We start from the raw sequence: 21,667 nt of genomic DNA, 5'->3' as shown, positions 1-21,667 counted from the left end.
GGGAAGCTGATTCGTACTCTGCCTCCTACCTATGACAGCTCAGACAGGCCTGGCTTCATTCCAGTCCCCAGGACAGGCTCGTTTGCACTCTGGCTGCTCAGACAGGCCTGTCCACACACTGCCAGGCCAGCTAGACCTGTCTATCCTCTGGCTACATGGACAGGCCTGACCCTACATTGGCTGCCCAGTCGGGCCAGTCTGCATCGCAGACAGCCTATATTAGCCCAATAAAGAAATGCTGGCCAGGGTGTGGTCGCTACGCCCACAGACTTAAAAAACAAAATACCTTTATTTAGTTATCACTGAATATGCAAACACAGAAAGGAGTAGAAAATCTAACACCACTTCGTCACACAGGCTTGCGTAGAGGGCTGACCCCAGGGCTCCATGGGCAACTTGACCAAAGCATCCCATCACGCCTGCCTCCCCAGTCCTGGCTGGCCCACCTATCCTGTGGCAGGCTGGCCCAGATGTCTCTAAGGGTCCCTGCAGCTCTTCTGAAGACATCCCCTCTCCACGTCAGCTGAGCTTTGTGAGAGACAACTGCTGGAATGGGCTGTGGCACGCGGTAGGCAGTGGGCCTCAGCCTTGGGCTGGGCTGTCCTCGGGGAGAGCTTTGTCTGAGGCCACGTGTTACAGGGCAGGGAGGGGGACGGGCCTGGGCAGGGACACAGCTGGGGCAGAACCAGGCTGTTGTTATGTCTTCATAAACTGAAGGTAGTGGTGGCTCAGAGCTCCCGGAGGGGGGCAGAAACCCTTGGCGTCTGGCCCTGCAGGCCCCCGTTCTCTGGGAAGGAGTGGCCAAGGCTTGAAAGACTTGAGTGAGAGTCCTGGCCCTGACATTATTGGCTCTGAGACCTGGCGTGAATGTTTTCAGCTCACAGAGCCTCAACTGTGTGATCCAGAAAGTGAGACCATATAGTGCCTGCCTGCCACCCTCCTAGGCCATCACAGTAGACATGTCACAGCCGGGGCTTAGGCCATGCCGGCTCATCATTCTCCAGCTGGGGCTCGCACCTGCGGTTTTTCCCTTTCCGGAACTCCACTGTCCGACAAGTGGGGCTCATTCTGGCCTCTCAAGGGTGGGAAGAGTGTGTGAGCCTGGCTCCTGGCAGGTGCTCAGAAAAATAGGTGAGTTGAGATCCTGCCCTTGGCGCCTAACCCTGGAGGCCTCCCCTGGCCCCTGCGGCCCTGCAGGCTCAGACATTGGTCTCAAGCTCACTAATCTCAATGGTGCAGTGGTCCAGACAGGTGGCAGCTGACTCCTCGTCCTGCTCCACCTGGACGGGGATGTGGTGGGGACAGGCGGGACCCAGGGTCAGCTCTGAGGCCTCAGCCACGCTCTTCACACAGCCGTTCTGCTGGGTTGCCACGATCTCCTGGAGGCTCACCGGCTTGGTCTCACAGGGCGGCAGTTTCTGGGGAGGGGAAACAGGCCTTGGTAGCAGCAGGAGGGAGTGAGGTTAGACACTGGGGTGGACTGAATGAGCAAACCATGTGATTGGTTTTCCTACAGATGTGCTGTGGGACCTTGGTAGGTCACCCAGGCCCTCTCCGGGCCCCCAGTTCCACTCTGTCCTGCTTCCTTCTGAGGCTGTCTTAGTGGAGGAGGGCCACACCGTCTGGCGAGCGAGTTGGTGGCTCCCCTGCCTGTCCCCCCCACACACAGAGTGGGAGAGCCTGCTACAGAGTTATTGAAGGAGCCCTGAAAACCATGAAGCCCTGTGCAGACGTACAAACATTTGCATTGTTGTCAGCAGGACAAACACACCTCCATGCGAGGGTCCAGGCTCCAGGGCTTCATCTTCCGTTGTTCCCACTGTTCCTCCCACGATCCACCCACCGCCGTGGTGAGTGCTCAGCAAGCAGCCGTTAGAGGAATCAGTCACCCCCGTACAGAGGAGGAGACCGAGGCCAGAGGCAGGGAGGGCTGGGCAGAAGGCTGTCGGCCCCGGTGAGAGGACCTGGTAACATCCCCCCCGCCACCCACAGCTCCCCCTCTCAGCGGCCAGGCCAGGAGGGAGGCACTGCTCTCACCTCAGTGCCTGTTTCCTGAGCAAAGTCCTTCCGGCAGATGTGGGCCATGATCCCGGCCGCCAGCGCATCACCCAGCACGTTAATCATGGTGCGGAAGCGGTCCCTGGTGAGCCAAAGTGGGCACTGAGTGGCGGGCACTTTTTTTCTGTAGGAGGAGCTGGTGGTGGGTGGCGCTCAGCCCAGGCTGGGGCCCGCAGCAAGGTGCCTTTCGGGTCCTCTTGAGCCTACCAGCCCCCCCCGCCCCCCACCGGGGGCGATGCCAGAGCAGGTTGACGCACGGCTGGCTTCCTGGGCACGTGACTGTGCCCGTGCTTAGAAGGGCCTGGGCTGGGTCTAAGGCTCTGCTCCCACCCTCTGGAAGTTCTTTATCAGTTTTGAACAGGGGCAGGCACATTTTCGTTTTCGGACACTGGGCCCCACACACTATGCCACCGGCTGGGCTGGTGTCCGTGAGCACGGCACCCCCGCTGGGCCAAACCACCGCAGTTCCCCGGCCCACCCCCCAGCCCCGCCGGCTGCCCGGCGAACCCCACTCACAGAGCCCAGTCGACAGCGATGATGAGGGTGATGTCGTCAGTGGGCAGTCCCACGGACGTCAGCACAATGACCATGGTGACGAGCCCAGCCTGGGGGATGCCAGCCGCCCCGATGCTGGCCGCGGTGGCCGTGATGCTGCAGGAGGGGCGGGCAGAGCAGGGGGAGAAGCAGGAGGGGCAGGCCTCGCTGCTGGGGCCCTGGCTCCAAGAAGGAAGCCAGATGCCAGGGCCTCTGGGGACAGCCATATGGGGCCGGGCTTGTCGGGAAAGCCACATCGGGAAGTTCTCGCAGTGGGGGCTCAAGGTCCTCTGGCCCCGTGGCCTCCATCCCTGGCCTCAGCAGAAACTCCTGAGGAGTTCGTGGAGAAGCCTGTCCCTGGAGCCACTGCCTCGGTAGGGTTCCAGGAAGCTGCCCGGGGATTCAGGTCGACCCCACACAGCCCTGCCCAGCCTGCTTCTGGGGCCTGGTTCCCAGGGCCAGACTTGTGCCCTCGGGCTGGCACGCAAGGCCTTCCCCACGGCCTCTGCCCCTCACACCAGCACCCTTCCCTCAGCTCCAGCCACACTAGCAGTCCCCCCTCTGTCCCTCGTCCCGGCCCCCGCCTCTGCTCACCCCGTGCCTGCCTGCAGCCCCCTCGCTGCCCTGCGTGTCCAGACTGCAGGCCCTCCTCTGGGCCTCAGCTTCCCAGCCTGCTCTGCAGGGTGCCGCTGGGGAAGGAGCCCTGAGTCACAGACGCCAGGTCACGATCCAGCCGCCGCACTGACTTGCTGTGTGGCCTGGAACAAACCTCTTCCCCGAGACCCCACCATATCTGGGAGCTCAAGAATCCTAAAGGCCCTTCCAGTGTCCTCCTCTCCCCGCCTGCCAATCTACACTGGGTATGGGTGTCAGGTATGTACCTGATGGTGATGATCTGGCCGAAGTCCAGCTCATAATTGTTGACCTGGGCAATGAAGATGGCGGCCACAGCCTCGTAGAGTGCGGTGCCGTCCATGTTGATGGTGGCGCCCACAGGCAGCACAAAGCGGGCAATGCGCCGGTCAATGTGGTTGTTTTCCAGCAGGCACTTGAAGGTGATGGGCAGTGTGGCTGAGCTGTGGGCAGAGGGGTCAGTGTCTGCCTACCACCCTCTTCCCCTGCCAGGGACAGGAATCTTGTCCCCACCCCACGCAGCCTACTCATCACCGGTGAGAAGAGGCTGAAAGAGCTTTGCAGTGGTCTCAAGTGGCATCCTTGGGGAGTGTGAGATCAGTGGCCCAGCCAGGCCCGCCCAGGCCTAGCGCCTGAGAGATCCCCACCAACCACACAGGTTGGGAAAGGAGTCGCCACCAGCAGAGCACCTACTATGCGCCAGGCATTGTGCTTTACGTACGCTCATCCGATCCTCTTGGCTTCCTGTGAGGGAGGGGTTTTGAGGCTGTTTTACAGATGAAAAAACAGAAGCCCAGAGGGGACGAGGGGCTGACCCAGAGTCACAGCGCTGTGCCATGCTTAGAAGAAGTGGCTGGACTTGCTGGATTTCGATCCCAGCCTCCCACTAGCCGAGTGGCTCTGGCAGGTTCCTCAACCTGTGCATGCCTTAGTCTCCCTGTCCCACGTGATACCTAGATTACAGCGCTATGAGGGTGGTTCAACGAGAAAGCGCTTTGAACAGTGTCTGGCACTTGGCAAGCACTCAGATGGCAGAAACCACTCCGATCACTATTACGGTGTTTGCAGCGAAGCTCCTGGTGGCCGTGCTGAGACAAAAACGCAGGTTGGGGTGGCCCCAGTGCCCTTCCTCTACCACAGGCCACTGCCTGGGGGCCCATGTCCACTTCCCAGTGTGCTGGGCCCAAGGCTGTGGCTCCTGCCAAGCAGGAGATGGCCCAGGGCTGCTGGCTTCAGCAGGGCTTGGCCTGTGGCCTGGGGGCCAGCAGCCACTTGGGACTTTGTCTTTCCTTTCCACCTCCTGGCCCTGCCCTGTGTGGAGGTTCCTGGATGAGGCTTCTGGGGCTTCTCCTCCCTGGGGCTCTGCTTCTCCTCAGTTCTTCCTGAGGTGCTTTGGCTGCCAAGGATGGGGTCATGTGGCTGCCGAGGAAGGATCTCGGTGGTGGCCTTCATTCCCATTTGACAGATTGGAAGGGTGAGGCCCAGAGAAGAGAAGGCAATAAGGGCTGGAAGGAAGAGCCAGGCTTTGGCTCCAGAGAGACACGGGCCTGAGCTCAGGTGACTTCCTTCATATGGAGCTTGGACATCTGCTATGGGGAGAACCACCCTTTCTTCCTGGTGTATAGAGCACTTTCTCCCCCTTGAAAGACACCTGGGTTTGCATGACTCCAACCCCCGGGCTCTTCCGCACTCTGCTGTGGGCTGGGATCCTGGAGAGCAGGTGCCACTTCATCTAGCCCAGACCAGCCTTCTTGCCCTTTGGTGGCTTATCTCCACTCATTCCCATGGCAACCCTCTGAGGCAGAGGCCACCATAACCCCCAATTTGTATGTGAGGAAATTGATGCCCAGGGAGCTCAAGTGACTTGCCCACAGCCACACAGCCAGTGGGTGATGGAACTGTGATTCAAATCCCCACTGGCTAGTGACACTGTCCAGGTGTGACAGGGCATCCAGCCAGGATGTCCCCGTGGCTGCAGATGGGCCAAGTCCCTAAACAACACAGGGCCCGACTCCAACAGAAGCATGGTGTGGCAGAGAAAGGTGAGAGCAATTGCAGATTCATCCCTTGTCAGCTGTCCCGACCCCAGGTGTGCAGAAGCCACCCCCACATGGACTGAGTGGGCCTTAGAGACTCGGGCAGTAGGGGAGGGGAAGGCGTTAAGAGGCAATAAGGGCTTCCTGCCATTCGGCGGGCAGGTGGGACCTCAAGCAATCCGTTTCAAAAATTGGTCTCATTACCATAGCTCCCCCCCAAGTTTGTGAAGTGGGCCACACTGAAACTTTCCAGGTTCTATGGCTATGGACACATGACGGCGGGACAGAGGAACAGATTCAGCCATTGCCCTCTCCCCACCCTGCGCATCACCCGGGGCTACCTGGAGGAGGTGGCTAGTGCGATGAGCAGGGCCTGGAGGACACCGCGGATGAAGACAATGGGGTTCTTTTTGGTAATGAAGAAGTAGAGCAGGGGCAGGATGAAGAGGCCGTGGACCACCAGCCCACACACCACAGTGACCGCATAGAAGCCCAGCTTCTTTCTGACAGCCGTGGGGTCATCCATCTCCAGGATCTTGCCGGCGATGAGGAACACAATGCCGAAGGGGAAGTACCTGGGGGCAGGGTGGGGACGGGCAGCCAGCTCAGGGCCAGGCAGGTAAGGGTCCCAGGCAGCGATGCAGTACCAGGGCACATGGCGTCATTCATACCCCGGCCCCCAACCAGCCCAGCCCTGCAAGACCTCTGGCCTCTGTGCCTTCCCATCTAGGCCTTTGAGGAGTGCCCTGCCCTCAGCAGGCCCTTGTTTCAACCCAGCAGTGCCACGAACTTCATGCATGACGTTGGGCAAGCCTCTGCATTTCCCCATCTGAACTGGTTGGACTAGAAGATTCCTAAGGCCTGAGCTCTGAACCAAGAGGGGCAGCTGGTTCTCGCTTCCAGTGTTCCTCTTCTTCAAAAGCTGAGCTGATGAGACTCCATGTGATGGGGAAACTGGGCCAGGAGAGCAGGGCTATGCTTAGCTTGTAACTTTCCTCCAGTGGGCCTGACCAGGCCAGAAATGGCAGGCTCAGGGCTGGAATGAGGCCTGGTCAGGGCTGGCGGGGGGTGAGGGGGTGGGGGAAGGAGTGGAATCCAGGGGAAAATGTGTAGCTCTGGAGGCCCCAGGCCAGGGCTGAGCCTCCTGTGCAGCTTTCTGCTTACGCTAGGAAAGCAGAGGAAGGGACCATGGGTGTCCCTCCATCTGCACAGGGCAGGGCTGGAAGGGGGCGGGTGAAGGTAGAAGAGGACGCTCCTGTCCCCCCATGAGGCTTACCACACAGCCACCGCCACAATCTTCATGACAGACTCATTGAGGCACTGGCAAAAGCTGACTAGAGGGGTTCCACTGTCACCCATGCGGCCCAGCATGATGCCTGCGGGGACAGGGACACACAAGCATATCACGGATGCCACAGATTGAGATGCAGTTGCGCACGACATCATCACGTGCTGGCACAGGCTGGTGGCGAAGCGCGGACAGAGCCACATGCGCATGGAGCCCGCGGGCCTTGGCCGACTTCCCAGCAGCCTTTGATGCACCAGCGCTTCCCCCAACCCTTTCCCTTCCTTCTCGGCCGCCACCACTGGACCAGGGCTCTTGTCTCGTCCTCCTTGCTCATCCATAAAAATCCTCCCTGCCATACACCCCTCACTGGCTTCCTGAGCCCTCAGACCATCACCAAGTTCCCCACTGCTTCAGGCCCCAGTCAGTCTGACCTGTCTACACCTCCCACCTCCATCTGGCCCTGCTTTTCACCTTCTCACTATGCTCTGGCATCACTGGCCTTCCTTATGTTTCTAGAATACATCAAGCTTCTCACTGCCACAGGGCCTTTGCCCACATAGGTCCTGGTGCCCGAAACCCTGTCCACCTGGCTCCGCATGCGGCCTGGAGACCTGTCCCCACTCCCCTCGGCATACTCCCGGTTTGTTCTTCTCTGTCTCATCTCTTTCTGATCCCTTTATATCACTATTACAACTTATAACTATTATTTTCCAGTTGTCCGTTGTTTCTTCTCGTCTCCTCCAGCAGAAGGTTAGCTCCATGAGGGCAACAACAGTATTTCCTTCGCTGGCACATTGTAGGTGCTCAACGATAAGCACCTAATGACGGAAGGAACAAAGGAATGACTAATAAAGCCTTTCCTGGAGCCCCTGTTATTCCCTTCCTTGGGGGGTGTTCATTTACGTACTCTTTCAGGTGAGCTGTATGCAAGTGAGCACCATCAGGCCACTCCTGAAACATGGACAAGGGACAGCTGTCCCTTCTGGTGACACAAAAATAGAGAGCAAAGCACTCTGTGGCTGCCCTTGGAAAGCTTGCTGGCAATGTGCTTGGAGGGGCTCACCACCTGGGTCAGCCAGGGAGAAGCAGGGCCGGGATTTGAACCCTGGCCTACGGGACTCCAGAGAGAGGCCCTTTACCTGCCCCAGAAGCCCTGAGCCCACACGGTCCACAGAACAGCTACCACGCAGTGATGGGATAACACGGGACCCTGCTGCTGTGATTAGGAGAGGCCCAAGCTGGAGGTGACACAGCCTAGCCCCTCCCATCTGGCCTGTGGAAGCCTGGCTGAGCTGAGACCCAGGTCCCCTGCCAGCTCTGTTGCTCCTCAGCCTCTTCCTGCCTGAGTCAGTCTCCACTTAGATTTCCCTGGAGGCACCTAAGGGCTCTGGCTGGCTGGGTGCTGGTGTGCACAGGACCCAGCGTGTGGCAGGAGGCCTCCTGCAATAGTCAAGGCTAATGAGGCCTCAGCATCAGCCACGTCCCAACACCAGGGGAGAGATGGGGAGAGGAGGCTGTGTTGAGGGGACCATTCGGAGCAGCTGGGCAAGTGTGGCTTGCTCACACTCAGATGTGGGCACACACAGAAGCAGGCACACCCTGAGGTGGGCCCGCACAGATGCACGCACGGGCCCAGGCACACGCTGACTTGGACACACATACACAGATCTGCATACACACTTGGGCCCACATATACAAACACGGACGCACTGACACGTGGACAGTTACACACGTCCAGTCAACACTTAGGGAACGGAGTCCAAGGGTCCCCGGGTTTCTTCCGCTCCGCCAGCAGACGTCCTGTTTATAAGTTCGCACCTCTAAGAGAGGCGGCTGGGGAGGAGGAGGAGGAGTGTCCACTGAGGACCGATTGCCAGATGTGCTGCAAGCGCTTCCAAGCACCATCTTGTCACACACTCGCGTCCTTGAGGCCCTGGCCCCTCTGCGCGCCTGCCCGTCGAGCCAAGACGTTAAGGGCTTCCTCACCCACCATGGCCCATCCATTCACCCAGCCATCCACCCATCTCTCCAACAGATTCTCCCGCGTGCCTGCTCTTGCCAGTCCGGGCGGTGGGCTGTGGGGATAAGTGGGGAACAAGCCAGGCCCATCTCTGCCTGCATGGAGCTCACACCTGCTTCTGTGCGACTTCAACAGAAACAGATACATAACTGCAGTCGGTCAGACGTTTAAGGAGGAACATGGGGCACCCGATCGGTCGGGGGGGGGTCGGTAAGACTTTCCCGAGGACATGATGCGTAGGCAGACCTCCGTCCCCCCAGCCCCGGCAAGGATGAGAAAGGCGCAGGGGAGAGGAAGGGGCCGGAGCGGCCAGTTGGCAGGAAGTGGGAAGGGCTTTGGGGAGGCGGCTTCCGGAAACCGGAAAGGAAAGCAGCGTGGCGGCCGGGAGCGGGGGGGCGGGGAGAGCGCGGGAGCGGAGGATGGGGGGGCAGCTGCGCCGGGCACGCGGGGCTCCGCAGGCCGCGTGCAGCGCTCGGGCCCCCTCTCCAAGTGCACTGGAGAGCCCCTGGACGCTTTTTGCAGGACTTTACGAGCCGGTGAGGAGGACACACCAGGACAGGGACTCTTCAGGAGGCTCGTGCAGAAGCCAGGTGAGAGGTGACGGTGGCCCTGAACCGCGGGGTGGCAGAGGGCAGAGGGAAATGCAGGCTCGGAGAGAGGCTTCAGAGGTAGACCTGACAGATTTGGATGCGGGCTGGGGCAGAGGCCGAGGCAGAAAATGGCGCCCGGATGCCCTGCGTGAGCGACCAGAGGATGGTGAGAAAGCCTTGTGGAGAAGTCAGGGAGGTGGGAGAGGCCCTCCCAGGCCCTTGGCCAGCGTGAAGAGGGAGGTTGATGCCAATTTTAGAATAAGACAATGACCTCTGACACGGTCTCGAAGGACAAGATGGGGATTGACGAGCTAGATTGTTCTGGATGGCTTGCCCCCACGAAGGACAAGGGTTTCGTGTGTGTGTTGGGTGTTGCTGGCAGAGGCAGACCCATAGGTTTTGTGGGATCTGACGCTTATACAGTTTGGGGCCCTCTCTACGGAAAAATAATAGTGTGTGTGTGCGCGCGCGCAAATGCGCACGCAAACAAGGTACAGAAAGACCTTTGCAAGTTAAGCTTCACTGGCTTCATGGTAATAGCCTATGGCTGGGGGTCTTGGCACCTCCCAGAGAAGAGTAGCAAAGGGGAGGATGTGGTCAGGAAGCCAACTGTGGGCCCTGAGAAATGACACAGACATGTCTGAGGAGACAGTTGGCCAGTGAGAAGCCCCTGTGGGAGATGGAGGGGAGAAATAAGGGCTTTAGAGAAATGGTAATGACTGAGAGTTTTAGATTTTTCCTGTTCTTTAGTGTAATGTCCCCCCACCCTGCCCCAGGAACCCCAGACCTCAGTAAAATGGAACAGGCTGCTAGGAGGGGGGCCCAGGGATGGTCCTCTTTAAGGGCAAGCTGACACCCCTGGAGGCTGACTAGCACCCAGGGAGGGAGAATTCCAAGTGAGGAACACCAGCTCTAGCCGGGGGGAGGACAGGAGACACCCCTCGGTCATAGAATGGGGACTTAAGCCACTCCACTGGCTAGGAAAGAAAGGAGCCACCTGGAAGATAGGAGACTCCAGGTTATTCACATTAGTGGGTACAGGGTGGCAGAGAAGGATGGATGCAAAGGGGACTGGCTGCAGGCCACTGCCAGTGTGGGGCGGGCAGCACATACCCATGGTGGCAGAGAAGATGACAATGCCCAGCACGTTCATGCCGTCGATGGTATCAGGCTCTGACTTGTAAACAACCTCAGGTGGCGGGGTCAGGTCCAGGGCGAAGTTCTGAACACGAGAGCCATTCTCTTCCTGGACCCCATAGACGAGGATCTGCCGAGGAGGGGTCTCCTCCCATGCCATCTTGGGGGATTTGACAACGGGGGTGGTCTTGGTGCGGTACTAGTGGGCGACACCCCAACCAGGAAGGAGTCAGGGCCAAATACTGTTCTTAATGTCATCAACAACAACAATAACATCTTGGAGGCACATTTGGATGCAGTCAAGAACTATTTGACTGACAATAACCCTGTGAGGTAGGCAGGAGTATTACCAAGATTTTACCAAAAAGAAAATTGAGAGTCCTTTATCCATGGACACACTCCCTAGCCATGCGTCTCTCCACCCCTTCCTCCCTCTTCTTCCTTCTCTGCGTCATCGCACCCATCTGGGTCCCTCACTACCCATCTCTTCTTCTACCCAGATAATTTTCCATTCACCTACCTATGCCTTCCAAGCATCCATTTTCCATCCACCTAACAGCCAGCCAGCCCTGCCTGCCACTGATGGAAACTTGGACCTTCTCTTTGAAAAAGTTCAGCTTGCCCCAAGCCTTTTTGAGGAGAAGAGGATCCAGCTGGGAGGAACTGAGCCTCCAAGCCGGCTCCCTTTCCTCCTCTGCCCTCCCTGGGTCTTCCCCTCTCATTCCTTGGGCACTAGGAGCCCAAACAAGGGAGTCCTCTCTCCTCCCAACACCACAGTGTCAATGAGGTAGGTCTTCTGGGGGTTGGGGTGGGGGAACCACTCAGGAAATATATGGGACCTCAAGTTTCCATGCTTCAGTTTCTTTATTTGTAAAATGGGGGTCACAGTCGTATCTAGCTCGTTAGATTAAATGAGACAGCATACGTGAAGTGTTTCAACGGTGCCTGGCGTGTGGCATGCCTTACGTGGTCTTTACCGTTAACCGCTGTTATCATGCCACCACCACCATCATCATTCCAACACTGAACATGCTGTGGTGGACGCCAGGGACACAAAGATGAACCAGACATGAGTTCTGCTCTGACAGCATTGGGGAGGGAGTGACTTACTTTGCCTCAGGGGCCAGACAGCTTCCCAAAGAAGGGAACATTTGAGTTGGGCCTTGAAGGATGGGTAGGAGTTTGCCAAAAGAGAAAGGGCATTCTGGGTAGGTATAAGGTAGAGCAACATTCATTCTTTCTCTCTCACGCCTTCAGTAATTCCCCATCACTATTGGAATAAAATCAGAACTCCCTTGCCTAGCACTGAGGGCCCGTCATTCTCTGGCTCATTTCATAGATAAAGGCCCAGGAGATTAGGAAAGATACAGTGATTAGCTCAAGGTTTCACAGCTCCTTATTTTCGAGCCTCCTCTCCAACCCTCAACCTCCTCCTTTGTGTCCTCAGTCCCAATGCAGGGCCCAGCCCAGGCAAGGGAGTCGGGAAATGCTTGCTGGATCGTCAACCAACCAGCCGACATTTTATGAGGGGAAAAGGATTAGAAATTATTAGAAGGGCAGACAAAAATTGGCGCACCAAGATATTTACCATCATTTCCAAAAAGAAAAAACTTTGAAAACAACCTCGAGGCCCACCAAAATGAGGGATGGCCCCACCATGGGCTCTTGTATAACCGCAAATAGTGTATTTTAAAGAAACACTTAGTAACCAGGGCAAATGCTCATGCTATAATGAGCGTGGGGAAAAAGCAAGATACACACCGTCTATGTACTATTACCCCAATTTTGCTTTTCCAAAACATATTTATGCAGAGAAAGAAGACTAGATGTGTCACAACTACTACCACTGTTGCTTGGTCCTAGAACAAGAGAAGATTTTTATTTTCTGCTTTGTATTTTAGTGTTTTCCTAATACTTTATACTGAACATGATTATTGTTCTTAACTACAGGGAAAAGGGGTTATTTTAAAAAGAAAAAGAACACAGACTTAGACGCCAGACAGGCCTGGGTTTCCTGACCAGCACTGTCATTTACTAGCTGTATAACTTTGGGCAGGTCCTTTAATCCTTCCAAGCCTCTAGCCTAGGTTTCCTCATCTGGGACAGGGGGTGGGTGCACTGAGCCCAGGGTTACTGTGAGGATCCAGTGATTGGGGGTGTGCGAGCACGGGGGTGAACCTAGAGCATGGCTGCTTCCCCCTACCCTGTCAGTTCTCTTCCTAAGAAGCTGGAACCCTGGGCAGGGGTGTGGCCAGGGGAGGCTCTAAGGATCTTGATCGCCCCACCTCCCCTCCTCTCCAGAAGGAACAGTGTGGGAGGCAGGGAGACTTGCTGGGTAAACCTGACACCTCCCAGCCTGGCCCAGGCTGGCCCTACCTGCCCTGCTCCCTCGCCCCTCGCCCCAGGACCCACTCACCTGTTTGAATGTGGCTTCCACCAGGTTGGCTGGGAACATGTTCCTGGGAAGAGAGTCAGTAACTGAAGAATTCCAGAGCCCAGGACAGGAGGGCCCATGGGGTCATCTGAACACCTCAGGGCCTTCCATGACCTAGCCCACCTCCCTCCCATCTGAACACCTCAAGGCCTTCCATGACCTATCCCACCCCCACCTCACGTCTTCCTACCACCAGCCACCCCTACCCCCCACCCCACCTCCCAATCCCCAGTACTCAAAACTCCCAACACCAATTGCATACGGTTCCATAGAGACACTGCATACTTCCCCAGCACCCAGGCCTTGGTCCACACTGTTCCTTCTGCCTACAATGTCCCTCCTGCTTCCCTGGCTAGCTCCTACTCCAGTCAGTCAGAGGCCACGCCTTCTCTGATTACTGGCCGACTCTGCGGTTCTTTCCTCGGGGGTCACCCATGCTCCAGAGTACTGCAGGGTGGCACTGGCTCACGGGTCTGCCTCAGTGGTTCCTAGCTTCTCTGTGGCGCCCAGTACAGGACCTGGCACATAGATCATAATTCTTATTGACATGATCTTCATAAAGCTGAGGGAGGAGGGGTCTTGTCCTACCGGATATGAACATATACTATAAAGATAGAATTTAAAGTACACTATTGATACAGCTGCCAACAGAAAAATCAAGAGAACAGAACATGTAGCCCAGAAACAGAACCTAGTACATCTTTTTTTTTTTTTTAAGATTTTATTTATTTATTTGAGAGAGAGAGAGAATAAGAGACAGAGAGCATGAGAGGGAGGAGGATCAGAGGGAGAAGCAGACTCCCTGCCGAGCAGGGAGCCCGATGCGGGACTCGATCCCGGGACTCCAGGATCACGACCTGAGCCGAAGGCAGTTGCTTAACCAACTGAGCCACCCAGGCACCCAGAACCTAGTACATCTTAAGTACCTTATTTAAAAAAAAATAAAGTGTATTTATTTGTTTTAGTAATATCTACACCCAACGTGGGGCTCCAACCCATGACCCCGAGATCAAGAGTCCCACGCTTTTCCCACTGAGCCAGCCAGGCGCCTCTAAGTCCTTCATTTTTTTTTTGGAAAGATTTTATTTATTTATTTGACACAGGGAGACACAGCGAGAGAGGGAACACAAGCAGGGGGAGTGGGAGAGGGAGAAGCAGGCTTCCCGCGGAGCAGGGAACCTGATGCGGGGCTTGATCCCAGGATCCTGGGATAATGACGCTTAACAACTGAGCCACCCAGGCACCCCTAAGTACTTCATTTTTGATAAAAGTCACTTCACAGATCAGTGAGGAAAGGAAGGATTTGTAATAGAGTATTATGCAGCCAAACCAACTATTTAAATAAAAAGTTAGATCCCTATTTATACTTTGCATCAAAATAAATTCCAGATAGGTTAAAGAAATAATTTTTAAAATGAAACCATAAAAAGCTAGAAGAAAATACAGGTTAGTATTTTTCAGATCTCAGAACAGGGAAGGACTGACTAAGAAAAAAAAATGAGCAATTAAAAAAATCAATAGATTTTACTATATAGAAATTAAGAATGTCCTAAGTGCAGCACAGTATCCTGGGTTGGATTTGGGAGCAGAAAAAAAGACATTAGTGGAAAAACTAGTGAAATCCAAGCAAGGTCTGTAATTTAGTTAATAGTGTTATACTAATTTAATTTCTTAGTTTCGACATCTGTGCCATCGTTACGTATGTTGCTAACATCAGGGAAGGCTGGGGGAAAGGTATGTGGGAACTCTCTCCTATGTTTGCAACTTTTCTGTAAGCTTGAAATTATGCTAAAATAAAAAGCTAAATAAATTGAGAAGTTCTCTAAGATGGATTCAAATACAAATAAAATTATAAAGCAAATGATAAACTAGGAAAACTATGTGACGAAGTGTTAACATCCTAAATCTTTAAAGAGCTTTTATAAATCTTGTCTTTGTCTCCTCCTTCACTGTCTCTTCTCCCCAGAACATCAGCTTCCTGGAAGGCAGGGATCTCTGTTTTGTTCCCTGCTGTGTCCCCAGCGACTGGAAGACTGCCTGGCACATAACAGGCGCTCAGTATATGTTTGCTGCATAAATAATTGGACCACAGAAACATTAGTACCTCAATAGAAAAATGATTGAAAGTCATGGCCAGGCAACTCACCTTGCAAAAGAAGGACCGTAGTAGCCTAAAAAAGCTTTTAAGTGTTCAGCTTCATTGATAAATTAGACATTTTCCCCTCTCAAACTGGTATAGGAGTTTTAGAGGACAATACTCAATGCTGAGGAGGTTTGGGGACACGCCTCTCCCCCTCCCTCCCTATTCTGGCAGCAACCTTTCTGTAAGGAAATTTGCAATTCCTATTGAGGGTCTTAAAACCATTGCACCTTTGTCTTTACAATCCGCTTCTAAGAATCTTTTCTAAATCAGAGATGCTAACAAAGGTTTTTGTTCATGTGCTTGCATTTCCTCAGACAGGCCACATGGACTGGCCTTACCACTCACCCTTGCTCTTGGCAAATCTCTTCTCTTTCGAGACTCTGCTCATACGTACCTGGAATTACATACAAGAGTATGGGTGTGCGTCCTTTCTTTTTTTCTTTTTTTTAAAGGATTTTATTTATTTGAGAGAGAGAGTGAGTGAAAGAGAGAGCACAAGCTGAGGGGAGAGGCAGAGGGAGAGGAGAAGCAGACTCCCCACTGAGCGGGGCTTGATCCCAGGACCCTGAGATCATGACCCGAGCCGAAGGCAGACACCCAACTGACTGAGCCACCCAGGCGCCTCGGGTGTGCTTTATTTCTTAACCTTACACCCCAGCAGCCACTGTTGGAAAGTGGACTATATATTTTTTTTTCCACTGTTGCTAAAATATGCTTCAGTGTAAGCATATGGCAGGAGGAAGAGAGCTTAGAATGAGCTAGCAAGGCAGAAAGAGTGGTCCTGACTTTTCCCACTAATTTCAACTTTGTCACAAGAGAGAGAAGAAGCAGGCAGGGGTCAGGGCCTGGGATCTCAGAAACTGAAATGAGGCTTTTTCCCCCCTAGTTATAAGCAGATTCCTGCCACCAGAATAGTAGCTGCCTGCAAGGGCTTTTTACATCAAGCAGATCCGAAGCACCGAAGTCAGGGTTAGTGCTGGGGCCTCACCAGGCACACAGCTGCCAGAAGGCGCCAGTCCACTGGGCCCTCGTGACCGGAGGGGAGGACGCCCAGGCTGTGCCAGTGCTTCAGAGTTTGAAAATCTCTCCTGGGCAGAACCCCCGAGGTGTGAGGGACTTACACGGTGGTTTTCTAATGAAACTTCGAGGGAAGGCTGCTTTAGCCTGAGCAGAAAGTAGGAACATTCAAATTGTAGGAGACCAAATGAATCTTACACCTAGGATGTACATTTCTTTACAATCTCCTTGAAAACTAGAATAATTTAAAACGTGGGTTGTGGCCAGGATAGCTAGTTGCCTACCCAGTCTCCATTCTCTCCTTCCTTACCAACAGGAGCCCCGGCATGTCACGGGACCAGTCAAACCCCATTTCCCAGCCTCGCTCACCAAAGGGTGGCCCAGGAGATGAAGTGGGAGTCATTGGGTGGTGCTTTCAGAAAACTCTTGAAAAGGTGCCCACTCAGCCAGGACCCTTTGGTCCTTTCCTCCAACTGTCTTCCTTCTGCCTGGAACATGGATGTAATAGCTAGAGCTTCAGCAGCCTTCTTGGACCATGAGATAACTGATGACAAAAGCCAAGTGGTAAACATGGTGGGGGGAGCATGGGATCCTGCTGTCCACAAGCTGCCCACCGCTGGACTGCTGATTTGGGAGAAAATGAGCCTTTACCGCAGTTCAGCCTCTGCTGCTCTGGGTTTCTCTAACTACCCTCCAACGGCAACTCCTAACTAATACACGTGCTTATACTCATAATCGATGAACTCATCCTGCAAACTTTAATGAAGAATTACACTTTTGATTATTAAATCGATGAACTCATCCTGCAAACTTTAATGAAGAATTACACTTTTGATTATTAAACAGGAAAATGTACATTTTCTTTTGACTTTGAATGCCCATGGAAAGACTTTCCAGGCTCCCGGTGGCATAAATGCACATGGAATGTGCTTGAGAGACATTAATAGCCATGTACATCAAGTACAGGCACCCTCCGGCCTGGGCCTTCCCGCATGCGCTTGGGGCAGGGCCACAGCCTGCCACCTCCTCTTTTTACCTATTCTATGTCCCAAGACTGTGACATTCCAAATTTGCCCTTAATCCCATGTCCTCAACCTCCCAGATGGGGGTTGTTCCTTCCCAAGCACGGCTCCTGAGAGCTGCATCCAATCCCTGAGAGGGTGACTGGGAGCTATAAATAGAGCCAAGTCATTACTTCATCTCTCTGGTGTTTTAATAAGATTGGAAAAAAAAAAGAAGGGGCCCAGCTCTGATTAGCATCCACTTGTTTGGGTGGTTTTCTGTGAGGCTGAACTCTGAGCAGACGTCGGTTTTCTGGAGCCTTGGGAAATGAATTCATGTCTCTGTGAGTTGTCCAGGGACATGGCCTGTTGTGTTCCTCTGGAATCATCTTTGAGAGATGGCTATCTTCCCGGCCCTGAGGTGTGCCGCCGGCCTTATTCCTGTGCTCTCTTGTCCCCTACGTCTTTGTGACTTTTCCTGTGTCACACCTGCCCACACTTCCCAGTTCCCTGCCTGGCTGTCCCTGTTCTCAGATATCAATGCTCGCTGGCCACCTGCTCTGGGCCAGCGAGGGTGAGGGGGCCCCCTCCGTCCTGGTGTTCTCATTTTCTGCACAGCCTCTCAGAATGTCAGAGCATCTAAGAAGAATCTCTGAGAGTGTCCAGTGCATTCTTCTTCTCTGTCTGTCCTAATAGGACAGCCTGGTGCAGGACTTGCCTTTGCCCCTCTCAGCACAATGTCTTCACCCAGAGCAGGTGCCTTATAAAGGGGGGGTGAATGGAGTGGAAGTGACTGCACCCCAAACAGGGCATCCCCCTGCCTCCAGTCACATCTTGACCACTCTGCCCTGCTCTAGTCCGTCCTTCCCAAACTCACCAGCTTCCTGTTTCTAAAGCATAACAGCCAACCTTTCAGCCTGGCTTCAAGGTCTTCAAGGTTGGATTCTGTACTGTCCTCCCAACCTCATCTCCCAGAACCCACCTCCAGGAGCTTCTGCTCAAGTCCTGCAGCTTCCTCACTGGTGTGTAGGCCTTTGTGCTTCAGAACCACAGAGCTAGAAGGGATCTTGAAAACTGCTGGGGAAACTGAGTCCTGGAAGGGCCACACTGTGTCTTATTGACAGAGTTGTGACAAGACCTCCCATCCCCAAGGTAATGGTTCCCTGTCCCCGGAAGCATATGACCGCTCTCTGCTGCCCCACTCTCTAAGAAACAGTGACCGTGATGTCAAACCACTCAGCTTTGCAAAACAACTTGCCTTGGGGTTGAGAGCAACTGGGGAAAAGCCTCAAACCAGAAGGATCAATTTTCACCACGTGAAAAGCAACCAAGAGCAGGAGCCACTCCTGGAACATTTGACTCTGACACGTGTGTCTGATCCAGAGCCCTCAGCCCCTCAGCAGGGGAGGCCCCGGTGGGGAGGGCGGGGACTCCCGAGCACCAGCTCCTTCCACCACGAGGAAAGGCTGTTTCGAATCATAGAATCCAAGAAAGGATGAATCATAGCCACCAAATCTTAGAAATAATGGATCTTAGAAATGAAGCTTCTCGAAATTATTCTTCCCTTGGCCTCTAGGATATCTGCTCTCCTGGCTCCCCTCCTGGCCCTCTGCTTGCTCCTGCTCTGTCAGCTCTACGCAAACCTCTAATGTGGTGGGGGCCAAGGCTTAGCCCGGGCCTCGGGGCCACATGCGTGGCACCTTCTCCCTGTGCCAGTGAGTCTCCTCTCCTGGCTCAGACCCCAACCCCGTCAGTGACCCTGTATCCCGTGTCTGCCTTCAGCAAACACTGAGCCCCTCCTCAGAGCTGTTCTCGGCTCCAGGGTGCAGCAGGGAACGGATTTGTAACAATCTAGCCCTCGTGGAACATCTTATGCCCTGATAGAGTCACAAGAAGAAACAAACACACGGGATGTCAGGTAGTAATAAAGTCTATGAGGCGAGAGTGTGACCGAGGTTAGGAGGGGACACGGAGCAGAGGTGGAGTGAGGGGAGGAGCCATTAACCCCTACAGGAAGGTCCAGCCAGGCAGAGGCTGCGATGAGGACAAGGCACCAGGACGGGATCTCACAGATATTTGGGGACTGGCAGGAGGCCCACAGGGCTGGAGGGAGGGGAGGGAGAGTTGGAGCAGAGCTCACGGGCCGTGGGTATGTGGTGGCGCATCAAGCAGGAAGGGCCTATAGGCCAGAGGGAACATTGCGGAGTGTGTTGACATGTGCTGAGTCATGAGCAGGATCCCTCTGGCTGCTGCGCTGAGACCAGACTGGAGGGAAGCAGAGAGAAAGCAGGGTGACCCGGTTGGACCCTCTAGTGAGATGTGATAGAGGTCTGGGAGATGTGAGAGTGGCACAGGAGGACAGAAGGGACAAGGGATGTTATTTTGAAGGTAGAGCTGACAGAATTTGCCAACAAAGTGGATGCAGGATATGAGAGATGGCGGCCCAAGATGGGCAGCCTGCCACCCTCCGTCTCCAGCTCAGACTCTCCCGAAGACTCAGATCCACCAGCCAACCACCAGTGGACACCTTCCCCAGGAGGTCCACACCTGCTCTAGCATTGTCCTGCGACTCGGTGACCACACAGCTGGGTGTTCAGGCCATTGGGATCAGCACCGCCCCCTCCTCCATGCCCTCCTCCCTTCTGCCCTGCGCGGCTCCTGCTGGTTTTACCTTCCGAGCAGCCTTCAGTCTGCCCTCTCCCTGTGCCCAGGGCCACCACCGTGTCCCTCTCCCTGCCTGTCCTCCCCTTCTCCCCTCACCCCCCATTCACCCCCACTCTGCAGCAGAGCGAGCCTTTTGAATGGGATCAAGCCGCTTCTGTGTTTCAAGCCCATTTCCCGCGGCCTTTAGGATAAAACACAGCTTTCAGCCTGGGTTACATTGTCCTTCATGATAGGACCCCTTTGCTTCTCCAGCAGTGACTGTCCCCACCCCAACCCCACCTCCCCCCGTGCCCCAGTCACGCTGAGCAGGTGAGGACATCTCCCCACACTTTCCCTCTCAGCTCAGGACCTTTGCACACCTTTGCCTTCACGAAGAATGGGCTCCTGGCTCCCTGGTCCTGCCACTCATCCCTCCCTTTGCCTCCCCTGAGCCTGCTCTTCGCTCTGACCTACAGCCCCTGCCTCCCTCATCGTGACTCCCGCCCCCATGCTGTTGCTGTCTATTCGTGAACCTTTCTCTCCTCTGGAACTAGGGCCAGGCTTGAGTGCCTGGCACAGGGCGGGCATTGGCAGGGGTGAATGAGTGATGGAGAGGAGGTGCATGGCCTGCATGGAGTCTTGGGTAAAGGGGTTTGGACTTGGATGTATCGCTGGGTCTACAGCGCTTTCTGGGAGGAGGGCTCAGGTCCCTGACACACATGGTTAGCAGTGTCCACGTGGCTCAGGCAGGGGCACCACCGGGCAAAAATCCTGGCTCCGTGACCTGCCCACGGGACGACCCTGGAAAAGTCACTTCATCTCTTTGAGCCTCACTCCCTTGTCTGCAAGAAGAGGACCAAGAAGGAACAGGTGGTGAGGGGAGTGACTGCTGGCCTTCCTCAGTAGAGGCTGGGTGCACACAAGCAAGCTCAGTCAGCAAACAGCCACTGATAACCTCCCTGGTGCCCGGCTGCGTGCTGGGCCGTGGCTCCCATACCCCCGTCCTGCCCTCAAGGTGCTCCCAGTCTGACGGACGCACACAGTGCAGTGTGAACCCAGCGGGCTGCACAGGGGCTGAGCTGTTTGTGTGGCTTCTGTGGCCACACGAAATCAAGAGCAGACCCTGGGCACCCCCTCCCCGTGCCCTATGCAGCCTCTGGCAGACATGGGGGGCCAGGCCTGTGGAGCCAGTGGCCCCAGCCCAGGTATGGCGTTCCCAAGCAGGGGGTCAGGGTGAGAGTTACCGGATGAGGTCCAGCAGGGCATCGGCAGAGCTCATGATGGCCTTCCTGCTCTGCTCTGTCGTCTCCTTCTGGGCCACCCCGCCTGGGTGAATGATGGAGACCATGATGATGCCCACGATGACTGCCATGAAGGTGGTCCACAGGTAGTATGCCACGGTGAGGATGCCCAGGCGGCTGGAGGTCTTGGCATCCAGGGAAGCGAGGCCGGACATCAAGCTGGGAGAGCGATGTGGGTCAGGGTCTGGGGGTGGGGGGCCACTCAGGCGGACCCACTCACACCCCTCCTGGCTGTGCCCAGCACCCTCACAGAGCTGGAGGGACCGTGCAGGCATGTGCCCCCCCCCCTCCCCCAGCAATCCAGTCCTGTGGTCCCTCTAGCCTGGTTTCTTGCTCTGTTCTCTGGTCCACGCCTGTGGGCAGCCGCCACACCCTTGCACGCCTCCAGGCCCTTGCCAGTGCTGTTTCCTTTGTCTGGTGTCATTACCAGGTTCCTCCACTCGGCCAAAGTGCTACTCACTAGGTAAGACCAAGCTCAATGTCACCACTCTGGTGACATCTTGGACTACCTGCCTCTCCCCAGGGACAGTCCTTGGCCTCTGTCATGACCCTGGCTATCCCTGTCTGTCTCTTTCATCAGACTGAGGACCTGAGAGGAGAGGGGCAGGTGTGACTTCTCTGTGGGTCCCCAGTGCGTGTGGAGTGCTATCAGGCAGGGGGTTGCTGCAGGCTTGCTGAATGAACTAATGATGGGAGTGAGTTAGAGCCTAGGCTGGGTCCTAGTCCTGGCTCTGCCCACTGCTTGTGGGACATCTTTGGGCCTCAGGATCCCATCTCTGAAATGGGGCCGTGGTTTCTTGGAGAGGTGCCACCCTATGGCCATCTTAGGTTA

The 21,667-nt window shown here is 55.1% G+C and overlaps 3 protein-coding genes across 3 annotated transcripts in view; 2 read left to right on the top strand and 1 right to left on the bottom strand.

Annotated features, from left to right (window-relative positions):
• The window catches only part of PODN (podocan), a 79,269-nt gene that overhangs the window by 24,023 nt on the left and 33,579 nt on the right, over positions 1-21,667 (top strand). The window lies entirely within an intron of this gene.
• SLC1A7 (solute carrier family 1 member 7) overlaps positions 1,200-21,667 on the bottom strand; it is a 43,204-nt gene continuing 22,736 nt past the window's right edge. The window contains exons 3-11 of the mRNA XM_035018529.1: positions 20,779-20,994; positions 12,713-12,755; positions 10,273-10,495; positions 6,538-6,637; positions 5,603-5,836; positions 3,474-3,668; positions 2,575-2,709; positions 2,038-2,140; positions 1,200-1,418 (exon numbers count right to left, since the gene is read on the bottom strand). Coding sequence (XP_034874420.1) covers positions 1,200-1,418; positions 2,038-2,140; positions 2,575-2,709; positions 3,474-3,668; positions 5,603-5,836; positions 6,538-6,637; positions 10,273-10,495; positions 12,713-12,755; positions 20,779-20,994 — 1,468 coding nt within the window. The remainder of the gene's footprint in view (positions 1,419-2,037; positions 2,141-2,574; positions 2,710-3,473; positions 3,669-5,602; positions 5,837-6,537; positions 6,638-10,272; positions 10,496-12,712; positions 12,756-20,778; positions 20,995-21,667) is intronic.
• The window catches only part of CPT2 (carnitine palmitoyltransferase 2), a 102,258-nt gene continuing 89,573 nt past the window's right edge, over positions 8,983-21,667 (top strand). The window contains exon 1 of the mRNA XM_035018522.1: positions 8,983-9,159. The gene's annotated coding sequence lies outside the window, so the exon portion shown is untranslated. The remainder of the gene's footprint in view (positions 9,160-21,667) is intronic.

Source organism: Mirounga leonina, unplaced genomic scaffold (genome assembly GCF_011800145.1).
Source record: "Mirounga leonina isolate KUSES-001 unplaced genomic scaffold, KU_Mleo_1.0 Mir_173, whole genome shotgun sequence".
Classification (NCBI taxonomy): domain Eukaryota; kingdom Metazoa; phylum Chordata; class Mammalia; order Carnivora; family Phocidae; genus Mirounga; species Mirounga leonina.
The sequence above is the reverse complement of the archived record's forward strand: the minus strand, read 5'-3'. Positions and strand labels throughout refer to the sequence as shown.